The 22,228-nt window shown below is 42.8% G+C and overlaps 1 protein-coding gene across 2 annotated transcripts in view; it reads right to left on the bottom strand.

Moving 5' to 3' along the window:
* Nucleotides 1–343: 343 nt before the first annotated feature.
* The window catches only part of kcnt2b (potassium sodium-activated channel subfamily T member 2b), a 41,916-nt gene continuing 20,031 nt past the window's right edge, over nt 344–22,228 (bottom strand). The window contains exons 7-30 of one of the 2 annotated variants that reach the window (XM_035908078.2): nt 22,012–22,086; nt 21,671–21,754; nt 21,100–21,194; nt 20,203–20,383; nt 17,827–17,991; nt 16,387–16,523; nt 15,792–15,855; nt 14,716–14,824; nt 10,329–10,437; nt 10,123–10,179; nt 8,427–8,579; nt 8,095–8,348; nt 7,432–7,756; nt 7,252–7,357; nt 7,003–7,175; nt 6,453–6,524; nt 6,241–6,375; nt 6,034–6,145; nt 5,173–5,271; nt 4,990–5,073; nt 4,779–4,907; nt 3,888–4,233; nt 2,025–2,109; nt 344–1,926 (exon numbers count right to left, since the gene is read on the bottom strand). In XM_035908078.2, coding sequence (XP_035763971.1) covers nt 1,809–1,926; nt 2,025–2,109; nt 3,888–4,233; nt 4,779–4,907; nt 4,990–5,073; nt 5,173–5,271; nt 6,034–6,145; nt 6,241–6,375; nt 6,453–6,524; nt 7,003–7,175; nt 7,252–7,357; nt 7,432–7,756; nt 8,095–8,348; nt 8,427–8,579; nt 10,123–10,179; nt 10,329–10,437; nt 14,716–14,824; nt 15,792–15,855; nt 16,387–16,523; nt 17,827–17,991; nt 20,203–20,383; nt 21,100–21,194; nt 21,671–21,754; nt 22,012–22,086 — 3,267 coding nt within the window. In that variant the 3' untranslated portion in view covers nt 344–1,808. Of the gene's footprint in view, nt 1,927–2,024; nt 2,110–3,887; nt 4,234–4,778; nt 4,908–4,989; nt 5,074–5,172; nt 5,275–6,033; nt 6,146–6,240; nt 6,376–6,452; nt 6,525–7,002; nt 7,176–7,251; nt 7,358–7,431; nt 7,757–8,094; nt 8,349–8,426; nt 8,580–10,122; nt 10,180–10,328; nt 10,438–14,715; nt 14,825–15,791; nt 15,856–16,386; nt 16,524–17,826; nt 17,992–20,202; nt 20,384–21,099; nt 21,195–21,670; nt 21,755–22,011; nt 22,087–22,228 lie in introns of both variants that reach the window. The other variant, XM_006791321.2, reaches the window with a different exon arrangement.

Here is a 22,228-nt window from a genome sequence, read left to right on the forward strand (position 1 = left end):
TATGTAAGCCATATGGGTGCGCAGACCAACTGCTAAAACACATGCAGCAGTATTATGCAGTTGTACGTGAGCTCGGTGACATTACAGTAGATGATTTAGGGCCATTTAGTGTGACTCATGCACAGTGTTGATGTAGCACAGCAAAAATAGCTTCTGAATGTGAGCTCAGTAAACCACACAAAAGACTGTCAGACAATTAAACGATTCATTTAGATAAGAAAATAATGTGAAAGCACTGATGTCAAGTAGTTTTCATCAACTGTGTTAAGCCTTTGGTTTCATGTCTGGCATTACAAACGAATAAAAAAAACAGCAACAAAGCAATGGCAAGCTGTATGGAATGCCTTTAATATATACATATTTCCACCTGTTATAATGGCACTGAAGCTACAGCAGTGGTGTTGGCAGGGATTTGTATTCCCGCCACATGATTGCACCATTTCTGTGTGAAACGGCGCACTCTGAATGTCTGGCAAAAGATTTACAGAGGCTTGCAAATCCTTGATAAACAAACGGCATAAATGTCCACAGTAACAAATGATTTACTCTTCAAAAGAGGAAAAAAATTAACCTCGGGTGCGGAGAGTGATCTGAACAGCGCGCCGTTCACTTGTTTTGAGAGGAATAATCTTCTTCGGAAACCAAATTGCACAATAGGTTTAAAACCTAAAGACATGTCTTGTGAAGGTGGATATTTATAGCAGCGTGCAATAAATATAGCAACAAAAAAATATATATTGTGAGGCTTATAATTTAGCTTCAAAACTGACAGTCTCTCAAATTGATGTTTATAGGCTTCACAAAGGTCGTATTTCTTGCAGGGCTTGTCGTAAACTGGATGGCATGACGCTGGAGTCTCTGTACCTTTTATTCTGTCCATCCCCTGCCTCTCTAACATGCGTGTCAGCAAAAGCAAGCTGGCAGCAGGACGGCTCACACTGACACTGACACAAGCAGAGGGAGGTTTCGGGAAGAAAAACAACAAATGTGGGTCAGATTTGTTCGGAGAGGACTCGTATATGTATATTTAAAAAACGATGAGAAACTCAGACAACAGTGTGACCGAATGCCCTGCATTGATGATAAAAGCTTGCTGTCCATTATTGAGACTGGTGCTCTTTGGATTCCTCCGCTGCTGGTGAGCGTAAACTGAGTGTGTGAGCGAGTGGTTAACAAAAAGAAAACCCCAAAACAACCCCCTCCCAGAAAATCTCACGAGGGAGGGGTGCAGACTGTGGTGTCTTCTTGAAATACGTCGAACGACAAAAGTGTGACAACACGGGAAAGGACATAACAACACATCCCTTGACTTTCATTTGGCAGCAGCTTCCTTTGGCTGTCCGGGTTTTAAATAGGCAGTGTCTTGCTTTCGATCCATAAGCACACGCACGCGTACTCACTCACACGGTGTAGCCGTACATACTCACAAACATACATACAGTACATGATGCAGTACATAACATGCACGTACACAGATATAAATACGTAAAGGTTTTCTTTAAATGCACTTCTGTGTCCGCAGCTCTCCGCTTTGAAAATAGGAAGGTGCATAAATAAAACATTCCTATTATAGAAAAGGTCCATGCATGCCTGGCACCTCTGGGTTTGCTGAGACTGAATGTGGAGGAAATATGAGGGCTGTGTGCCATCTGGCTGTATCCCCTCATCTCTCACCACTTCATAAATTATGCTTCTTCTTCGTGATTGTGTCGTTTGACTCTCGGGCAGTGTTTGGACAGTACATTAGTCTCTCTTGCTCTCTCTCTCTCTCTCTCGGTGTCTTTATTTATTTATTTATTCATTGTCCTTCACAGATGGGTGCTGTCCTGCGTATCGAACCTGTGGCTCTCTGAGAGCCCGGTGCTGCACTTCCTGCTGCTCCCTTGATTAGGTACCAAGGAGAGGGGGTCTGGCCTGATCAGGTACCTGGAGATGGGACACAGGACAGATTGACCACAGTAGTATTTGTAATTTTTAGTGCTGGTTTCACTTATAGCACTAAAAGCGTGCTGCCGTATACTCACACGACATCATGGAGCTCCAGTCTGGTGTCTGGAGGAGGGTTGATGAGGATGTATGACAGTCTGTTCCCTTGGTCTGTCATCCCGTCTGACACAGGAAGAAAAGAGGTTAGTAAGGCAGGAAATGAAGTAGGCACAGGATACACAGCAGGCCGTGCTACATCCGCACATGCAGAATAGGCTTTATGTTACACTGAGTCACATGACAGGAATTTGGATAAAAATGGACACGAGTCCAAACAGTGTCACAGATAGTAAACATTAGGGTGAGCGATACAGATACTTTGCTTAGGTAGAAGCAGAAGTTTGAAAAAATAAAAAGGCTGGTATGATTACAGTGATGATTACAGTGTATTAATGTGTTTTTTTATTCATGCAGACGGTCTAGGTGTAGCTAATTTTGATAAACAGCTAACAAAATGCTAAAAATATGTCACAGAAATATGTAAAATATGGTATTATTTGAAATAATTATGTAACAATTTGAAATGTGCAAATGCAATCTGAGTATTTTCACATTATTTGTAAAAAGGTTTGAAAAAATTAGTTTAATCTAATTATTTGTAAATAAATAAGAAAATTAAAAAAAAAAACATTAGAAACTACTTATTATAAATGTCAACTATAGTAACCTGCCACTTTATTAAGTACGCTTTGCAAGTAGTCTGTTTAAGCCAGCATAAATTCAACAATCTGTTCCACGACATCCCAAACATCCTCTTTTGGATCGAGACCTGGTGACTCTGGAAGCTATTTGCGTACAGTGAACTCATTGTCAGTTTGAGATGAACCTGAGCTTTGTAACATTAAGTGTTATCCTGCTAGAAGCAGCACTCTTCTGATACACATGGACAGCAACAATACTCAGATAGGCTGTCGTGTTTAAATGATTCTCAGTTGGCACTTAGGGACCCAGCCTGACTGAACCCCTGGTATAAGACAGGACAGATCCAAGCTTTCATGTTGTTTAAACCAAATTCTGACTCTACCATCAAAATGTGGCAGTAGAAATTAAGTCTCATCAGAACAATCAACCATTTTCCAATTTTCTGTTGACTAAATTTGGATAGTCCGTGGCATGCGTTTCCTGTTCTTAGCTGACAGATGTGGGACCTGGTGTGGACAGCAGCCAGAGAACTGCTGTTCACTGGATATTATCTCTTTTTCTGGTGATTTTCTGTAAACCCAAGAGACGTTTGTGGAAGAAAATCCCATCATATCAGTAGTTTCCGAAACTCAAAACACAGCCTGGCACCAACAAACATTCCATGTCCCTTCAATCGCCTTTCTTTCCCACTCCGATGCTCATTTTGAATTTCAGCACTTCCTTGGCCATGTCTACATTCCTAAAATCACTGACTTGCTGCCATGTGATTGGCTGATTAGATATTTGTGTAAACAAACAGTTGAACAGGTGCACCTAAAAAAACTAACCACTGAGTGCAGTTTAAAGTAAGGCAAACGCTTACATAATCCAAAAATACTGAATTTAAAAAAAACCCTGAATGTTTGATCCCTTTGTGAAGGAGATCCAGTGGCCATGTTGCTCCACTATGAAAGCTTACAGGTGTGCAGTGTACCTCCGTTTCTCAGTCTGATCCATCCCTCACTTGTCACACCGCAAAGACAGTGATGGAAAAATTTCTCAGACTGAGGCTTGTTACAGAAGCTGTGTCCACCTTTTACATGCAGCTTCTGGTCCTTTCAGTATAGTTACAGACTTGTGGAATCGATGCCAAGATGCATTAAAGCTGTATTAGTAGCACACGGTGACCTGACACCTACTTGTCTCCCGTCTCTGTGCGCTACATCCACCACTCAAAAGCAGGAACAGTTAGATTCCTACACAAATTGCTGCAGACTTACTGAATCCACTTGGAGAAAGGCCCAAATGTTTCATCCTTGTCCGCACCAGCGCGTTGAGTTCCTGCCTCTCTGAGCGCCTGAAAAGAGTCAGTCTCTGTTGGCTGATCCTCTCTGCCGCACTGCCGGGTCCCCCTTTGGACCCACTGGAACTCCGACCCCCCTTCCTGCTCAACCGCCGTGCCCACTGCATGCTCTTCCTCCTCAGCAGCGGGTGGTCTGAAGAGTGCGAAGAGGTGGAAATGGGCTCCGAGGATGTCGAGTTCCGGTGGACGCTGGTCCGGGATAACAGGGGCTCCCTGGGTTCTCTGGTGTCCTCGTAGTCCTCAACTGTGATAGATACCTGGGACTGAGACCCGCACACAAGCAAAAGCTTACACTTCTTCATATGTGAAGTAAACCTGTTATGACGCTGGTCTCATTAAATCAGTTCTGCGGCAGTTCTGTTTTCAGATTTCTCAAAGCAAAGCGGGATTAACACTTTATCTTATTAGAAACAAATGATGAATAAAAGATAGATTCTTTGAATGTAATCACAAGTGTTTTTTCGCAAAGCTCTCAGTTCCCAAAGCGCCATGTTTAATATGCAGATTTCATTCAACTATGTCTGTTTCACTTCGCGGAAACACATCAAAACTAAGCTCTAACTGTCCTTACAGCTATCAGTGTCTTCATAACATGAACAAACAGGATTAACATCAAGACAGATTCTTCTATTTAAACTAATCCAAAGGGAAAATTTCCTGACTGATTTTGTTTTTATAGCGAGGAAACTCTTTAAAAGCAGAAAGTGTGTTCATTGCATGCAATTTAATAACCTTTAGATTAAAGTAACTGCAGTGACAGTCAGCAATTTCTTAGCCATAAAACACCAAAACAAGAGGAGCCGCTGACCTCAGAGACCGGAAGCTTGTGGGCCTCCGTTCGGTAGATCCCTATGGGAATGTCTCCAGTGGACGAGCATAGCTTCTGGTAGAGCCTGCCATAGTTGCGGATCCACAGGTCGTCTTCTGTGATTTTCATCTAGATGACAAACAACACAATAATCAGCATCGTAAGCAGTTACAGTCCAAACACAGTTTGAGCTCCTTGTGTCGCTACTTACGGCACAGAGGAAACCTGATCCCGGCATGGAGTCTAAACCAAGCAGCAGCCTGGTGATGGAGATCATGTAGTCCTTCACAAATGACTGGCAGGACATTCAAACAAAAAGTCAGTAGATATAGATCACACTCGGCACACTCGGGAGAAGGATCTTTGTTATTCAGTAAGAGTTTGTCTGAGAAACCTGGTAGAGGAGAGTGTCCAGCATGCTAACGCTAAACACCTTCCCAGCAGCGAAGGGCAAGCGGAACATAAAGACCAGGTTAGACCCCTTCTCCCTTTCCTTCTGGAGAACAGACACACAGACACACAGCATATTTTGGATTACAATAGGCCCAAAGGCGATAAAAACACAAGACTGTAATCACCACAATCTTTTTAAAATCTAACTTCTTTAAGCTGTTATGAAATCAAGCTTCCTTGACTTGAAGTTAGTGCTGACAAAGTGACATTCACTCTCATGGCCACATTAGACTTTCCTCTGCATCTGATTAGCATGTAATGTTGGATTAAACTCCCACCATGCATAGCAAAATCAAAACAAAACAAAAAAAAAAAAGAGGTCGGAAATCCACTAAAGGCCTTTTTCCAACTGTGAGCCGATGGCGTTCATGAGAAATTTAAATTTATCTCATCACACTGTTGTTTCTGTATTGAAATTCATTTTAAGACTTCAAGCAGTGACTAATTTACTGCTCTGTTGATTGATGTTATTGATGCCCAAGGGGGAATCATTAGCTTTCACGCCGAGAACGACATTATCAACAACAACAGATATTAAAAAAAAGCAAGATGTAATGGGTGAAAGGAACAAAAACCACAAGCTTACGATCAATCACACGTTTTACTCTGGGGTCATTAGAGGAGCTGTGGCAAAAGAGCTCTGCAAATCAATTTATTTTGAAAGGCACTTATGGCACACTAAAGATTGGCTTTCACACTGCAAATTTTTTCCCTTATGCTGTTTTTCCCCCATTATAAAGGTCTGTATTGAAGGAAATGACAGTAAAAGAAAATATGGAGTTAGGGTTAGGGTTAGGGTTACCTTTTCCAGTTTGGACAGAGCTAAAGAGTAGTGGTCTTTGACTTTAAACTGCATGAAGCGCATGTTGGCCGGGTGAGTGAGCTCTGTGATGATACTCAAACCTGGGAACAGCCTGACAGGGGTGGAAACGAGAAGGACACACAGAGAGAGATATTAAAATTTGAAGCTAGTGTGTGAGATTGAAGAACAAGTTTGGGCAAAGCAGACCTGAACAGTGTTTGGACGTTGACAATGGTCTTTGCATCAGCCATATAGTCCTCCTCAGCAATCATGGAACTCTCCTTGTCAACCACCACCATGGTGTCGGCAAAAGTGATCCCACATCGCAGCAGACTGTCCAGACTGTGGAAAGAGAAGGAACGACGATTAAAAAGCTAAAAAATAAGAATAAAGAAACAAGGAGATTTGGGTTGTCTTACTTGTCGATAGAGCCCACTGTGTAGAACACCATGGGGAACCAGCAGATTGCCTCCAGGAAGTCTGCTTCGGGTCTAAACCAATCAAAACACAAATAGACTTGAGAGTCCCACCGGTAGAGATTTATACACACAATGATAAAGAGCTAACGTTCCCACAGTGACAGACCCCTCCTCACTCAGTCTTGAAAAATAAGGCACAACCAAACAGCCTGCAGATAAAGCTGAAAATAACAGCACTACACGGGAGTGACTCAGCTTTTTATTGCCTTTTTATTGGATTCCACTCTCATTTGGCCAACTGCGCTTGTGTACCAGCCACAAAACACGACACAGGATTGTGGAGAGCATTGTCCTGAAAGCATTCAGCGTTCCACAAATCATGTTCGCCGTGACCAGTTTTTCTCCTCCACTTGCTATTTACAGAGGGACTCATTCTGCTATCCTCTGCAACCTGTATATGAGATGCAGCTCACCACCGTGCTGACTTTGAAGCCTGAGTTTCCAATAACAGCCAGTGCATCACAAGAAATAATAGAGATGTTGCGCTCACATGCTCTCCAGCAGGAGCACAATAGGGTTGAGCTCCTTCCTCGGTCGGTAGTAGGCCCGCAGCGGCACAATGAAGTTGTACAGACCATTCCCCGCACTCTCCGCAGAGACAATAATCAGCTTGTTTTTGAAGCCGTAGGAGCGGGCATCCTCGAAAGGGATGTGGTGACAAGCCTAGAAAAGAGCAGTGATGGCGTGATGGCTATGTCAGCGTAGAAAATAGAGAGAGCAAGCCATTTAAATTTTATACCTTGTCCAAGCGCAGGCAGCAGAAAGGCATCTTTTCTTGCAGGAGGTGGCACAGTGCAGGCGAGCTGCCGATGTATGGCGAGTTAAGCGGGTATCCCTTCACCCACCTGCAGCACAAGCCCACATTTACCTCTGAACTTACCCACTTCCACATGTTCCCACATTAAATCACTCTACTCACTCGCAGTGTTGACCCCACCAGTGGGCGCTCTCATCTTTGTCACTGTCCTCCTTGCCTTCTTCTCCTCCTTCGTCCTCGGACTGGTCTCCCAGAAGGTCAAAGGTGGGGTTGTTGACGCCGTCGACTAGCTCCAGGACAGGGGCGATGCTGTGTCGCCTCTCCTCTGTGGAGTCTCCCATGGCGGGAAGAGCCAAGGTGTTGGCACCCCCGGTCTCTGTTCTGGAGCTGCTTCTGCTTCCTCTCCCACTGCCAGGTCCTGCGCTTCCTGCGTCCTGGCCTTCTGGACTGCTGTCACTGGAGTCCTGCAGGTCGATGGCAACTGTGCCTAAAACACACACACACAGAGGATCTAAGCATGGATTCAGGTGTAGATCAGCAGTTTTCCTCATTGTCCACTAGGTGGTGTGTTTGTAAAACCACAGTTTTCTGGCATTATTGCTCTTGTCAAGTGTGATTTACTCCATAATAAAATAGATGGTAATTCCCCTCCAAATGCTATGAATGTTTGTTTTAATCTCCTGGCATAATTCTGCCAGCTGTGACTGAGCTGTTCTCTAAGACAGTTTAATAACAGGTTTGCATTTTTGACCAACACAGAAACTGCAAGCAGAAGGTCAGTGTGTAAATGTTACACAGTCTTTGTGCGGCGCCCATCTGACTGACCCATGCTGGCGATGATACTGTGGACTGGCAGGCGGGTGAGTCCATGGTAGATGCTTTGGTGCACTCCCCTGGCATTTCCTCCTGTGCCACCCCACGATGGCTCCCTTTGGCCCCTGACAAATGCTGAGTTCTCCTCTTTGGAGATATTGATGTAAAAGCAAGTGTCAGAGGCTCCCATGATGTGGCACGGACCAGGGTTTAACAGGATGTTGGTTGTGTCCAGCCTGCGTACTCCGATTAAGCACACCCCATACCTGCAGCCACACAGACAAGATCAGCTCTGAATTGTGCAACGTCATGTGCTTTAAAAGCTTTTGCAGATCATTGCTTACTTTTTGTGAGCGTGAAAAGAGGCAAAAGTGAAACTCTTCCCTTGGTATTCCCCAAAGAATTTGCTCTCTTCCAGACGGATATGATGCACCTCATTGGCCGAGCACCGTCGGTAGGTGCGGTGCCATTGGTCCGCCGAGCATGCACCGCCCTCCCTGCGAGAAGAAATTTGGCCATGTGGGGAAAGACTGACCTTTAAAACATGTTACACAAAACATCCAGCTCTTCCATCAAGGCTGAGGAGGTAACATCTTATATCGCTGTCAGATCCGCTGATCAAGAGCACAGCGATGCACGCATGGACACCCAGGCTGTCTGAACAATAGGTCCCAGATGAACACATTTGCACAGTTAGGAGGACAGCAGTTTACACAGGGGGATACGGCTTAAGACGCGGAGGCTAAAGAGGTGATAACACGAAGCAGGGGTGTGGGGGCAGTGTGAATGTGGGAGGCTTGCAACAAAGACCGTATTACATAAAAAAGTGTTATAGCAAATTTACAGTTTACAGGAACTAAGTGCAAGGCAGGGGAGGAGGAGGACAAATCCTCGTCATGTCGCATTGTCGCAGCCAATAAACCAAATGGCATCACGTCTAGATATAGAAGCAAACTTATGAAACACCCTGCTTTTGCATGTTGAACTATTTTGCTGAACTGTTAAATGTTTTCTGCCTTTTTGCAATTGAAAAATATGTTTATTGCACTCACTTGTGTTAGCAACATTTGCATAAGCTTTAAATAAGAAGCTGCTTGTGTAATGTGATGTGTTAGCTATTTATCTGACATTTTACATTTAATTCATTAGTTCGTGTTTTTGTTTTGAAAGAAATGCTAAAAATATATAGCCTAGCCACAAATCTGCACATATTTAATGGTGTTACAGCTAATTGAGATATTTGAACACAACATCTGTGAAAATTTGCAATTAAAAAAATATTTGTACCCCATTCAAGTGTAGCGTTTCCCCTTGAGATGACCGATATAATCGTGGTAATTTTGCCTCTGCACACCACCATGATGGATTCGTAATGAAACAATCAAGATGTGATTGAAGTCCAGATTTTCAGCTTTAATTCAAAGGGCTTTTGCGAAACAAAATGCAATACTGTTCAGTATTTACAGCCATTTTTATACAACTTCATACAATTTCAGATGCTCAAAATTAATTGGACAACTGCATGCTTTTCAGGTATTTTGCATTAAAACTGAAGGCAAAAAGACCTACAAACAAGCAGCAACTGAAGGTGGCTGCAGTAAAGGTCTAGCAGAGCATCTCAAAGGGTGAAACACAGCATTTGGTGATATCCAGGGGTTTTAGACTCCCAACAGTCTTTGACTGCAAAGGATTTTCACCCAAACAATAAAAAAGCCTTATATCTAAAATATGTCATTTTGTCCAATTAATTTTGAGCCTTGGAAAAATGGAAAATTCATAAAAGAAAAAACAATCCAAATGTTTGTAAAATGTCTTGAATTAAAGCTGACAGCTTGTACGGAGGCAAAACTATGAAAAACTTAAGAGCAAAAACATTCCACTTCATGCATAACCATGTAAACAAACACCGTTTCATGCCTCACATGTTTCCCTTACAAACAATGGAAGTAAGCGCTATGTGCAGCACAGCATGCAAACTGTGGAAGTTGACAGAGAATTTGGGATAACCTTGAGCACAAACGTGGGAAAAGAAAAATCTACCTGTTGAGGGCTTGAAAGGCTCCTACACGTTGCTTGAAGGCCTCTTGGTGCGCCGTTCTTGAAAAATAAAGATGAGTGGCAGTGAAGAGACACGACGCAGCCGAGTTTGACTGCTTACTGCATCTTTGAATTTCGAGACTGCAACAGCGTACTGTGGACAGTTAAATCGAAAGAACGATAGGAAGAGAGAAAAGAAGTGAACTCACTGTCCTCTAGAGGAGTGGATCAATAGAGTGATGAGAGTTGAGGTACCAGGGCACACACAGTTTAAAGCCAGCATGGCATACTTAAACTCTTCTTCACATACCACATGGTCTGCAAACACAAAAAAGAGAACAGGCACAAAGGATGCATCTGCAAATCGCATTGTTATTTTTAAAAGTTGATCTTCTTCTTTTGCCTGCTCCATCTAACCCTATCCCTGTCTTCTGTCATCTCCTTTGTGGTCTTACTCTTTTCCTCCAGCTTGGCAGCTTCACATTCATCATCCTCTATTCAGTATGTCATCTATCACTCCTCTGCACATGCCCAAACCATCTTCTCCTCCATCTTCTACCAGGATGTAACATAGCAGCAAAACACTCAGTGACGCCTCGTGCCTGGTGGACAAGGGTATTATCTGCTTGGAAGATAAAAGTGATTGCTCACAACAGCTTATTTCATTGATTTGCAGTGACCCTTACCTCCAAATGTGGACCACAACAGCACAAACTCTCACTTCAGGAGTCAAAGGTTGAACTTTTTCCTTTAATTGGTCAAATGTCTATAAATCGATGGATCCGGGTCAAAGATTAATAATCAGACCAACGTATTAAATAGGAATATTTTCATTTGAATTGTGCATTTTTTCTTAATTAACCTTTTCCCACCACATGTGCACACAGTCCAAACCCAGAGCTTGGAAAATATGTTTTGTTTGTCCAACTAACACTTCAAAACTCAACGATATTCAACAGATAATTACATGAAACACAAACAACACATTTAGGCATTTAAGGAGCTGCAAGCAGCAACTTTGCGGCATATTTTCTTTGCATGCAACACATTCATTCAAATTATTATTAATTTTCTGCTAACCAGAAATAGTTTAGTTTGATGTTCATTTAATTATCTGCTCAAAACACTAAAAAAAGAACATTTAAATAAATATGAAAGCTACTCAGGAGTTTCACTGAAACTTTGTGCTAAATAAATATTCCCAAAGAAAACTGTTGGTCTTATTTACTTTACCTCTCCTTTAAACACACAAAATGTAGCGTGCGTTTTACATATTAGACTGTTATTGTGGCTCTATCCTTAACATTAAAGGACACGAGCGCACAATCAAATGTCACTATCTCACATTGGAATATGTCTAAATGTCACCTGACGTTTGTCACCGTCCCCGTTGACTCAGATGGGATCAATTTTATGTCGCTGCTCGGGGTTTTTTTTGTTTGTTTTGGGGGTTTTTTGGGTGGGGGTGAGACCTGGTAACAGGCCGGTGATTCAGCGTCAACCCCACTGAGCCACCTTCCACTCACGTCATTGAGCACTTAACGTAGTGCTGCCTGGGTGCCAAGCGAGCCAAACTGAGCAAACGCAGATGACGGCGCCTCGTTTACCTGTTGCTGCTCAGCATCCTCTTTGAAAGAAAAACCAACAGAGCGATTAATGTTTTTTGTAAGCCAATCAGAGCATCCATTTCTCCTGCTGTGTAATTCTTGATTGCATTATCGACAGCGGTGAGCACACGGGCATGTTAAGGTCTGAAAGTACAATTTGTGCACTGTATCATTGAATAACCGGTGAGAAATGTCAGATCCCGACTCTACTCGGCCGCTACTGTGAGAAACAGGAGGCCAGCTATGATGTAAACGCAGCTTGTGATAAAGTAGCAGACTTTGTGTTTGTGTGTATGTGTGTGCCAGAGGCTGAGCAGGTGAGAGACATGACAATTAAAACTGCTGATTGTGAATATTCTGCTAGAGAAGTAGTGTTCTTTCGGCTCAACACATCATGATGCAGCTCACAAACAAACACACTGTAGCATCTTGCTATTCTGCCTCTGAAGTCCTTTCAAAGCAGAAGGTTTTATAGAGCAGCGAGCATCTGAAGCCTCCTGAGCAAAAAGACAAAAACACTGATGTTGTTTCTACAGAGGAACAGTATTCATTATTGTTAGACACGCATTCCTCCCTCTTTCTCTCTCTGAGTCTCTCAAACACACATTTCCCCAGCTCCCAGTGCACAGACGTGGTAGCCATGCATCAAACTGAATCTTATTTTCCCAATATTTAATTTCCAGTGTCCTTCTCGCACCTTTCCACAACACCGCCCCTTCGCTTCCAGTTTTCTACCCTCAAGCACAGCCCTCCTTCCTGCCCTGTCTCCTTCAGGTGCCTAGACCCAGACCAGGAGTGAAACCAATTACTGACACTAGAACACCGCACATGCACAAACACACATAAGGACACACTTTTTGCTTCCTGTCATGCTGACTTTGAAGGTCTTGGTTTTCTATTACAGAGAGGCATTAAAGGTGCAATCCTGTTTGTGCAAATGTGCATATCTGCATGTAAATGTGGCTATTGGCTCTCCCTGCAAGAGCGCAATTACAACCTGACCACAGGTCGGCCGGCGAAGCTAATTAAATCAGTCGGCCTTTATTGCTTGTACAAGTCAGCTGCTATCAATACCATGCGGCTACAATAAGTTGTGCTCATCAGGGAAACTGTTTATTGTCATTAAAAACAAAAACCTGGACAGTCTGGATCCAATTTTTTTTATTATTATTCAGACACCTCAGGGGTTTCCTGGCCTGCTCCAGCATCATACCCACAGATCTATAATGAACCTTGAGCTGTTTTTAATTCACTTTTGCAAATCAAATTAAATCTTGTATCTCTTGCTCATTAATGCCTCCCACACTATTGCTTAGTGAGTCTATTCTAAGTAGTGTCAAAACAGAGCATCTGTACTTACAGTAATGCGCATGTGACAGCATGCTATTTGCTCTCTGAGTCTACCTACCAGGCCTTGAGGATTCGAGGACGTTAAACTCGATTTATTTTGAAGAGCCGTACCTTGTATACGGCTAAAGTCCTACTCAGAACTCAAATATTTTGTATTCAGCACTAAATATTTGATACAATACTCGCATCACCCAGTGCTAAATCAATACTTTGAAATGATTAAGGAGGATTTTTAAACTCGATTTATGTGAGATAGCACTTCAAAGCAAGTCATAGATTTTACAGCAGCTAAACTCTCAGCACAGATTTACCCAACTGCTTAGCTCATGAATTTATCTTTTTGCTTTTAAAAAAGGCCAACAAAGGTCTGACTGTGCCAGTGTGGAGTTGAACCTGCGCTGCAGGAGGATTGCCTGTGGTAAGAGCTCTTCTGCCAGGTTAGCGTAACAGCAGACCTCATCAAATGAAGGGGATTTTCTTTGCCAAGGTAGCAAAGTAAAACATTAATCATTGATAGAGACAGCTGGGATGAGGGCGGTAAGCTAGAATTGAGTCTGACTTTCTCCAGGGCTGTAGGCAGCGAGATGTGTGAGATAGGAAAGGGTGAGATAGCGACCGAGCGAGATAGAGACAGTGAGAGAGAGAGAGAGAGAGAGAGAGTTTGGGTCCTCTTCTTTCACTCACAGATGATTGACTGGCGTCTTCTGTTGAGCCGGAGAAGAAGGGAAGCTCTCCAAAAGGCAATGTAAAAACTTACAGAAACCCTCAGAAGGCTTAAAGCCAAGCTGTGCCAATCTGTCCAGCACTTCTTTAGAGCAGGAAAGGACAGAGAGCTCTGCTGCTGCAGCACGCTGATAGAAAAAGGATCCAGATTTAGAACGACAGTTGTTGACGCACACTCGAAAATTGTGGTGAAATTTCCAAAATGAGCATAATGTTCTCTGCGGAAGCAAAGTAAAAATGCTTACCTAATCGCCTGTCTTTTTAGACAGCTACGCATCATCACCGGTGACAAAGCAATTCCAATCACATTATTGGGCAAAATCAACTGTCAATGGACCAGGAGAACACACAGACAGACGATGAATAAAAAAAAAAACTGAACACTTGAACCCCACAGCGAGGGGGTGTGAGGTGGTGGTGAGCGGAATGACAGTGCCACCATCCACAGAGCATGAGGGGTCTCTGAATAGCTACCATATGCTATGACCTCGGGGTGACGGTGGCTCAGGAAGTAAAGCAGGTCGTGTACTAATTGGAAGGCCGGTGGTTTAATCCCTAACTGCTCTCAGTCTGCAAGCCAAAGTAAGAAAAAACAGTGCTTGTGTGACTGAGACGTGTTGTATAAAGTGCTTTGAGTACTCAATTAGAGTAAGAAAAGCTCTTTATCAGAAGCAGTCCATTTGCCTTTACCAGACATCAACCCGTGGGAGATGTTTTAGACGTCCACTAAATGAGGGAATACCATTTTGGAAGAATGCTCTTTCATCCATTAGAGCTCTAGAGACCTGTAGAGTCAATGCCATCAGGTACCATTTCATTATTTCCTGCATCCTGGTGTGATCAAATAATAGTAGCTGCATTCAAATGACTCATTCAGTGGCATCACCAATAATTTGATTTCACACTCACTGCCCACCTGCAAATTTGACATGGAACTTGTTCTCAGGCTTGAGAATCTGGACGTAAAGGGGGCAGTTTGGAGCGAAGTCTTTCACCGCCCATGCTCGAAGGATGGTCTGGTGATCCTGAGAAAATTAGAAACAAAGAGTAGTGAGATAAATGGAGTGGCAGAGAGAGAGAGAGAGAGCGTTAGAGTGCAACAGAGGGAGAAAAAGAGAAAGAAACCCATCATTAGCTCGGCTATAATAATCCCCTTAAAGCACTGATTGCATGCAGCAACTGAATGGTCCGTGCAACATCTCAGAGTAATAAAATACTGACATTTTATGACAGGCTGTGGCAAGAGCATGGAGAGAGTGAGCTCAAGAAGACTAGCCCTGAGAGAAATTTTGAAAAGTCAGTGAAAGGAAAAACAGGAGTTTAAAGCTGCGCGAGGCTGCACTCTGACACAGCGGCGCTCTGAGCTAAAAGGTTATCTTGCTAGAATTTACTAACAAGGAAAAAATTCAAAGTAGCCGTGGCTGATAGGCACGTCAGTTTGCGGATACTAACAACAAACCAAAGAAATGGCTAAATTGAAATTTCAACTTCACGGATCAGTTGGGTGAGAAATAAGGGCATCGTCGCTGCATGTTAATGGAAGAATAACTTCCGTGTCAAATCTCGTGGCTCTCCAGTAAAAACTTGTTGATGTTTTTCACGGAAATGTAAAAATGTCAGCCTCGTGATGAATGAAAAGGTGTGCTAACAATGAGCGGACCTTGAAAAGTCCAAATGAGAGAGTCATGCTCGATTGCCTGAACGCTGATATTTTAGAAAGGAGATAGTGATATTATTCGAGTAATACACCAGCTTACAAGATACGAATATTAAAGAGTTGCTCTGTAATGTCAAGCACGTTTTTCTCTTACTCCCAGTTTTAGTTGTTTTGCACTGCAATTAATATGTTAGGGGAAATAATCGAGCTAGAAATGAATGCCAAGTCATAAAAAGCTGCTACCAAAGAAAACTGCTATTTTGCTAAGTCTGGTTATACTGATGTTTTGCAGTGTGAGGAGTTGTGGCAATACAGGAAAGTGGGGAGGCACGTACAGCAGCAATGCGGTCCACTTCAAACCGGTTACTGAGGATAAAGCAGGCCTCAGCATCGTCCATCCTGGAGGGAGTTAGTACAGCATGTAGCATTGGGAGTGCCGGAGAGAGAGAGAGAGGGGGAGAGAGAGAGAATTGGGGAAGCCATGAAACACAGGAAGGAGGGTGTTGTCATGTTATTGAGCGAGAGGATAAAAGAGGAAAAAAGTGGGACAATAGAACAACAAATGTACCAATGTGTCTTTCAAGCCCACGCCATTTAAAGATGAGATAGCAGGAGGCGAGGAGACGGGGAGATTAAACAAACAGGCTTGTGCTCCTTTTCCTTTTCTTTCTCTGTGAAGCTAGCCTAGGGTGCTGCGTCTGTATTATCAAAAGCCAGGGGCCAAACAATATGCAATATGACTCAAACCGCAATCACAGCTGTTACTTAAAGGCTTGAAGGTGCTACAGGTATTAATTGCGAGTTCGAGCTTGCAGACGCGAGGGCCTTTCATTTCGAGGTGTCTAAATTCGAGTCTGTTGTGGATTTTTGTTTTTCGAGGCTGGATTGATGTGATGATAATAATAGTTTACTTCTGACTCAGCGACTCACTTGGCCCTCATCAGGTCTTGGTCTTTGAGGGCAGATCCTTGCAGGTAGATGACTCTCTGGGCCCACAGGGGGACATGAAGGATCCTCCTAACTTGGACATCCATCTCCGCGGGGCAAAGAATCACCACATAGTAGTCCTACACACACAAACACATGGGAACGGGTGTTAACCTACATTATAACCTATATTTAGGTAACACTAACTGAGGAAATGCTGTCAAGCTTGCCATTGAATTGGAATTTAATTAGTTATAAATGTTTTAATGAATGAAATCCAAATTTCCAAGTACACAAAAAAAATAAAAATACATCAAATTAATTAGATCACAGCTACACTAACCACTGCATAATATATATACTGTTACATTATTGGATCCTCTTATCAAAGGAGGCAAATTAATGAAGTTGGCCTATTTAAAACTATGGAAAATGCATCTTGATGCATGCTCAATCATCCAGGTAAGTAAATCCCTAAACGTTGATTCTGTTCATCTGGACGTAGCGTTTTCAGTTTGAGAAACGTTTCATGGCTCATCTAAGTGATTTCTGCAGTCTCAGCTGACTGCAGGTTTCCCCGACCTTATAAACAGTACATTTGCATAGTAATTGAAACTAACACCACTGAATTATTATTATTATTATGGGCTGTGAGGTTGTTTCTCCCACTGAAAACACTATGTCCAGATGAACAGGATCAACCTTTGGGGATATGGTACTGTTTTTCCTACTTTTGTGCTTAACTGCTCAGATTTCCTTATATAGTAAGGAAGTATTCACAGAGCTTCACTTGTTCCCTATTTTATACCCTAACCAACCTGGTGGATCTTGAAAGGTTCAGCAAAGAAGATCGAGAGAAACTCCCCAAAGTAGCGGTGCCCGTGAATACTTTTTGGTACATGTTATTTTTTGTTGTTGTTTGTTTGTTTGTTTGTTTTAAATTTTGCAATAAGTTCAAGCAATTTTTTTTCACTTTGTCATTGTGGAGTATTGTGTGTAAATTTGTATGGTCACCTCAGTGTGGCAGGAGGAGGTGAGGTGAACTAGAAGCACTGCTTCCAGGGCAGAAAAAGCCATTAAGAATAAAGTGGACAGGTGCAAAAACTGCTTATCTCAAACAACAGAAGTGTGAATAACGCAAAGCCACCCTGGTTGAGTCCTAGATTTAGCCCTGAAACTATAGATGATATTTAGATATTTTATTCCCTTTAAACCCCACCTGTGGAGCAGACCAATCAAAATAACCCCCAAAGAAACAAATAAATATGCACACATTCATTCAAATGAATAAGATAGCGGTTTAATTCTTCCTACTGAAAAGTTCATTCTCTGCCTTAAACTCAGTCGACCTGGCACCTGGAGAGGATCATTACAGACAACAAATGTGCACACACAAGGGCCCCCAACCTCCCCCTTGTCCTACTTAAAACCATTTGGAGAGACCTGTAGCCGGGGGTGAGCGAAGAACTCATTGAGGAAGTCCATGAGGAGGTCGATCTTGAGACAGCTGACACACAGAACCACGTGTTTCTCCGTCTGTGCCCTGTAGCGGCTGTAGTTTCCTCCAGACTTCTGTCGTTCCATCCACAGAAAGGCCAGCTGCTCAAACTGCATTGAGAAAAACATCCATCACATTCAACAGATGGAAACTGGATTAAGTTAGCCTGGATACAGGGAGGAGCCAGGTGGTATATGAAAAGAAAACAATGCCTTGTACTATATAGTGTTTCCATGTGATTAGGGAGAGTGTTTGAGAGGAATTAAGATAAGTGGAAGTTAGTTCAGCATAGCGAATGAATGGAACACGATAGCGGATATTAGCATGGGAAGGCAGGGCATGGAAATAACAGTAGGCTTAAAGAGAGCTCCACAGAGAGACTTTATTGTTGTTGTTTTTTGTCTGAGCTCTGGAAAGTTGTGCGAATAAATGGGTAGTTTGAGGTTTTAACAGATGTAAGAGTAATCTACTTTCTTGCAGATTTCCACAGCAAAATAACAAGCTATTTTACACCTGACACTTCGTTCAGTCTGAGGGGAGAAAAGGAGCATTTATTATCCCGTTCGTTCCCCCGGTGATTCCAGCAGGTCCAGAAAGAACTATCATGATGCAATTTTGTCTCACTCCATGTAAGCAGTTCTCCACAAAATCATGGTTGATACTGTTGTTGGTCTGAACACAGTTTATTAGCCACAGTCACAATGAATCTCCGATGTTTCTGGCCATACACCTACATCTATCCGATTTTAATGGGCATATTTCATTAGTGTGCAGTTTTTCTCTATGAACTAATCATTTTGGCCCAGATAAATGTGATCACCTTTATGTTGAGATAATGTCAGCTTATTAAAGGGTAAAAGCATCATCCAGCTACAACAAATGTGTTTTATTCCGTCCTCTTTTAGACTCTATTACAAAAGTATAGAGATTTTTCTTCACGCTGGGCAATTTGAATTTTAAACAAGAGAATTGGATTAAATTTCAGACTTCTTATTTTAATGGTATTTACAATAATGATCCTTTTGAGGCTCAAAATTGCACAAAATGTCTTGGCAAGAGAGGCGGATTTCCTGCTGTGTGTTGGGGACAGTTACAGGAAAAATCAACAGAGGAAGCAATAAGAACCAGAGCGACAGCTGAATCCTGATGTGCTCTGCGGCTCTCCTGTGCAACCTGGAGTCTGGTCATGGCAGGATCAGAGTCAGACAGAAGGACACACTCACACTCGCAGAGTGAGTGGGGGTGGAGTTGCGTTTATGGAGAGAGGGCAAAGGGGTGGACCAGTTTCTAAATGTCAAAGGTATTTATGGATGAAAGATAGAGTGAGGGGCCGAAGAGGATGACATGATAACCACGTCAGTAATCAACAGCATGCAAGTGCAAATTTAAGAAAAGTTGTCTTTATGGTCATGATTTGTGAAGTTATTTGCAACCATGGAGCCCTTACTCGTGGAAACAAAACAACACAGATAAATAATAAAAATAGTGAGATCATGCTTGTGTAGGATGCAGTCCTACACCTACAGTACAGTGTGTGTCTGCTTATTTGATGCCACCAAAAACAGAGAAAAAAAGTTAGCAACAATTTGTAGCGTCATCACTTGTGTAGCAGTAGTGAGCGTGAGAGATTTCCTGCCCACGAAAACCTCCTAACTGCAGGTATAGTATATACACAGTGGAAATTTATCATATTTTCGCCTTCGAGTCTTTCGGGAGACAAACAGCTAGTGCAGCTACCTCAGGGATAAAAGCTTTACACAAATATGAGAGACAACTGTTAGGATACAGAGGGACAAGTGCATTTGTCAGGGTGTTTTTATCAGTTGCTGTACAAATAGTGTGTTTGTGTGAGTGTGTGTTGGTAAACGGTTGCTCCAATTCTCTGTCATGAGGTTCCCTCAGCGGAGCAGTTAAATGACAGGAGAGGGATTTGGGGAATTGAGTGAGCATGGAAGACACTCTTGTTGCTCTCTGAATAAAAATAGTCTTGCAAATCTATGTAGGCTGCAGTGAGTCATCACATTATTGTGTGATGGGGGGAAACACAAAAAATATTAGTGTTAAGTAGGAAGACTTTATGTGTTGTGTACCAAGAAAAACGTTAACTTATTTCTGATGAGTTTTAAAAACATCTGTGGCTAGTTTATCTCTTAGTTTTTACCTCACTACAAACTGAAGGAGAGCTCAAAGCTGTTGGTCGCTTGAAAAAAAATTGATGGAGATGGACGAAATGATTTTTGCCGCCACTGCTTTTATTTAAATTAATCTGAGTGCTGTTTAAACTTGCACTGCACTCAAACTTTAGCGCTTTCACTTCTCACCTGGATGGGGAGCACAATGAGTGCCACAAAGATCATGATGACCACCAGGAGCTGCGAGGGCCAGATCTGTGGGGTGACATCGCCGAACCCCACTGTGGAGAAGGTGACCACGCAGAAATAGAGCGAGTCGAACAGGGTCAGGTTGTTGCCCGCTCGCTCGAGGTGTTGAATGCCGCAAATGCTGATGAGAGAATAAGAAAAAGGAGCGGGCATCGTTGAGACAGAGACTTCACACCTAAGCCATAGGCACCTGCTTCACTCGGCGAGGTATGGGTGCTCGTGGGGGGGCAATATCCACGGATAACTGTTTTTCACGCCTGTGCCTATATGTGTGACTTTGAATGTGTGGAAATGGGAGTGAATGCACGCCCGAGTGCATTTGTCGAACATGGTATACTTTAAAATAAATAGGTGTGCGACTCCTGGCTGGACATAATATCATAATTTTTAAGGGACAGATGAGTCAACAGGCAAATGTCAAACCCGGAAATGGTCGGAGATACTGTGTGAATGAACTTGTGGATTAGCTCAGGCTTTCACACCAGCAAACTGCCACATCCTCCACTGCACTGAAGAAATTGCCAGTTGTCATCTCAGAGCTCTATCTCACTCTTACAGTTACCAATTACCTTTCTGCTCTCTGCCTTTCGCTCTCTTAGCTCCAGTGGCTGCATTTTTCAGTCTCCTCTCTCTCTCTCTCTCTTTCTCTCCCTCTTTTTTTTGCCTTTGCATGTATCACACTAATGGTCGTCCATCTCGCCCTCTTTTCCTTTCTCACTCCATCCATGACCGCGACACCTTTCACTTCCCACTCAACCTCTATCTAATGTCCTTTTTTTGCCTGCGCTTTTTTTTGCCCCCGGCTCTCAGTGTAATGCCAGCAGTAAGGGTACGCACCACGTAAACATGAGACAGACCAGTGTGCTGATAAGTATCACCACCTGGTTAAACATGGCTGAGTGCGTCCGCTGGATCGCCCTGTGGAGATCGTTCTGCAGAGAGATGGTGAGACAGATAGGAGTCAATGTATGCAAATGACAACAAGCTAAGTGCTGCATTGTGCAAGTGTAAAATGAGGATGAAATGTAGCTGATGGACAGCAGGACAACCTTAAATGAAAAAAAATAAATGCAGGAATATTGAAATGCACTAAAAATGAGATAAGCATTGCCAATTACTGGAATATAAAAATCAGCAGGAGAGGGAGGTTACCAAATAATGTGAAGCAGCCTTAGTTAGCTGGATGTCATTGGACTGACTGAGGGAGGGAATGTTAAGTGCCTCAGGAAATAAAATCCATGTTATTATTATAAAGGTTTTCTGACTGATTTACCTTCGTAGGAGAGTGTTTAAGATAAAACTGGTGAGCTGAAATGGGAAACAGAGAGGGGCAATTGCATGCCAACAAAATAGCATAATAGATGCTGAGATAAAAAAAAAATGGACAGGGACATTGTGCTCCACTTACTATCATGTTCTCCAAAGCATGCTTGGCCAGCCAGCAATTTAAAAAGACAGGGATGAAGAGATTTCTGAAGGATGGCAAAATCACCTGTCAAGAGAAAAATAAATGCTTCGGCTTACTTAGCCTTAATTGCTCTGTTTTCATGTTACACAGTCATGGTCTCTGGCAGTAAAGGGGGTTCTGTGCATCTTGGGATATCCTCACGGTTTCAGGTATTGGATAGTGATGTGTGATTTTTTTTTCATAGGTGGGTGGGACTACAGTGCTTGAAGCCCAAAACAAATGGCTGCCTGCAGAGACTCCCCGTGCCGTCAGTGCTCAGTAATGCGTATCCTTCCACTTACAGTGATCATGAAGGGAACAGCGCTGATCATCTCCAGAATGAAAGGGACACGTAGTACCTGCTCCCAAACGTTGCCCTGGAAACACAAACCACACACAGGGGTCAGGAAACTCCATTGTCTTGGCGACCTTAGGAGATTAACACATAACAAGCCCAGTTACCGCAAAGTGCAGGGGAGCAAATTGATGAGTTTTTGCACCATACAATAAATCGAGGTG

This window comes from Neolamprologus brichardi, chromosome 4, assembly GCF_056152115.1.
Source record: "Neolamprologus brichardi isolate AB-2024 chromosome 4, ASM5615211v1, whole genome shotgun sequence".
NCBI lineage: Eukaryota > Metazoa > Chordata > Actinopteri > Cichliformes > Cichlidae > Neolamprologus > Neolamprologus brichardi.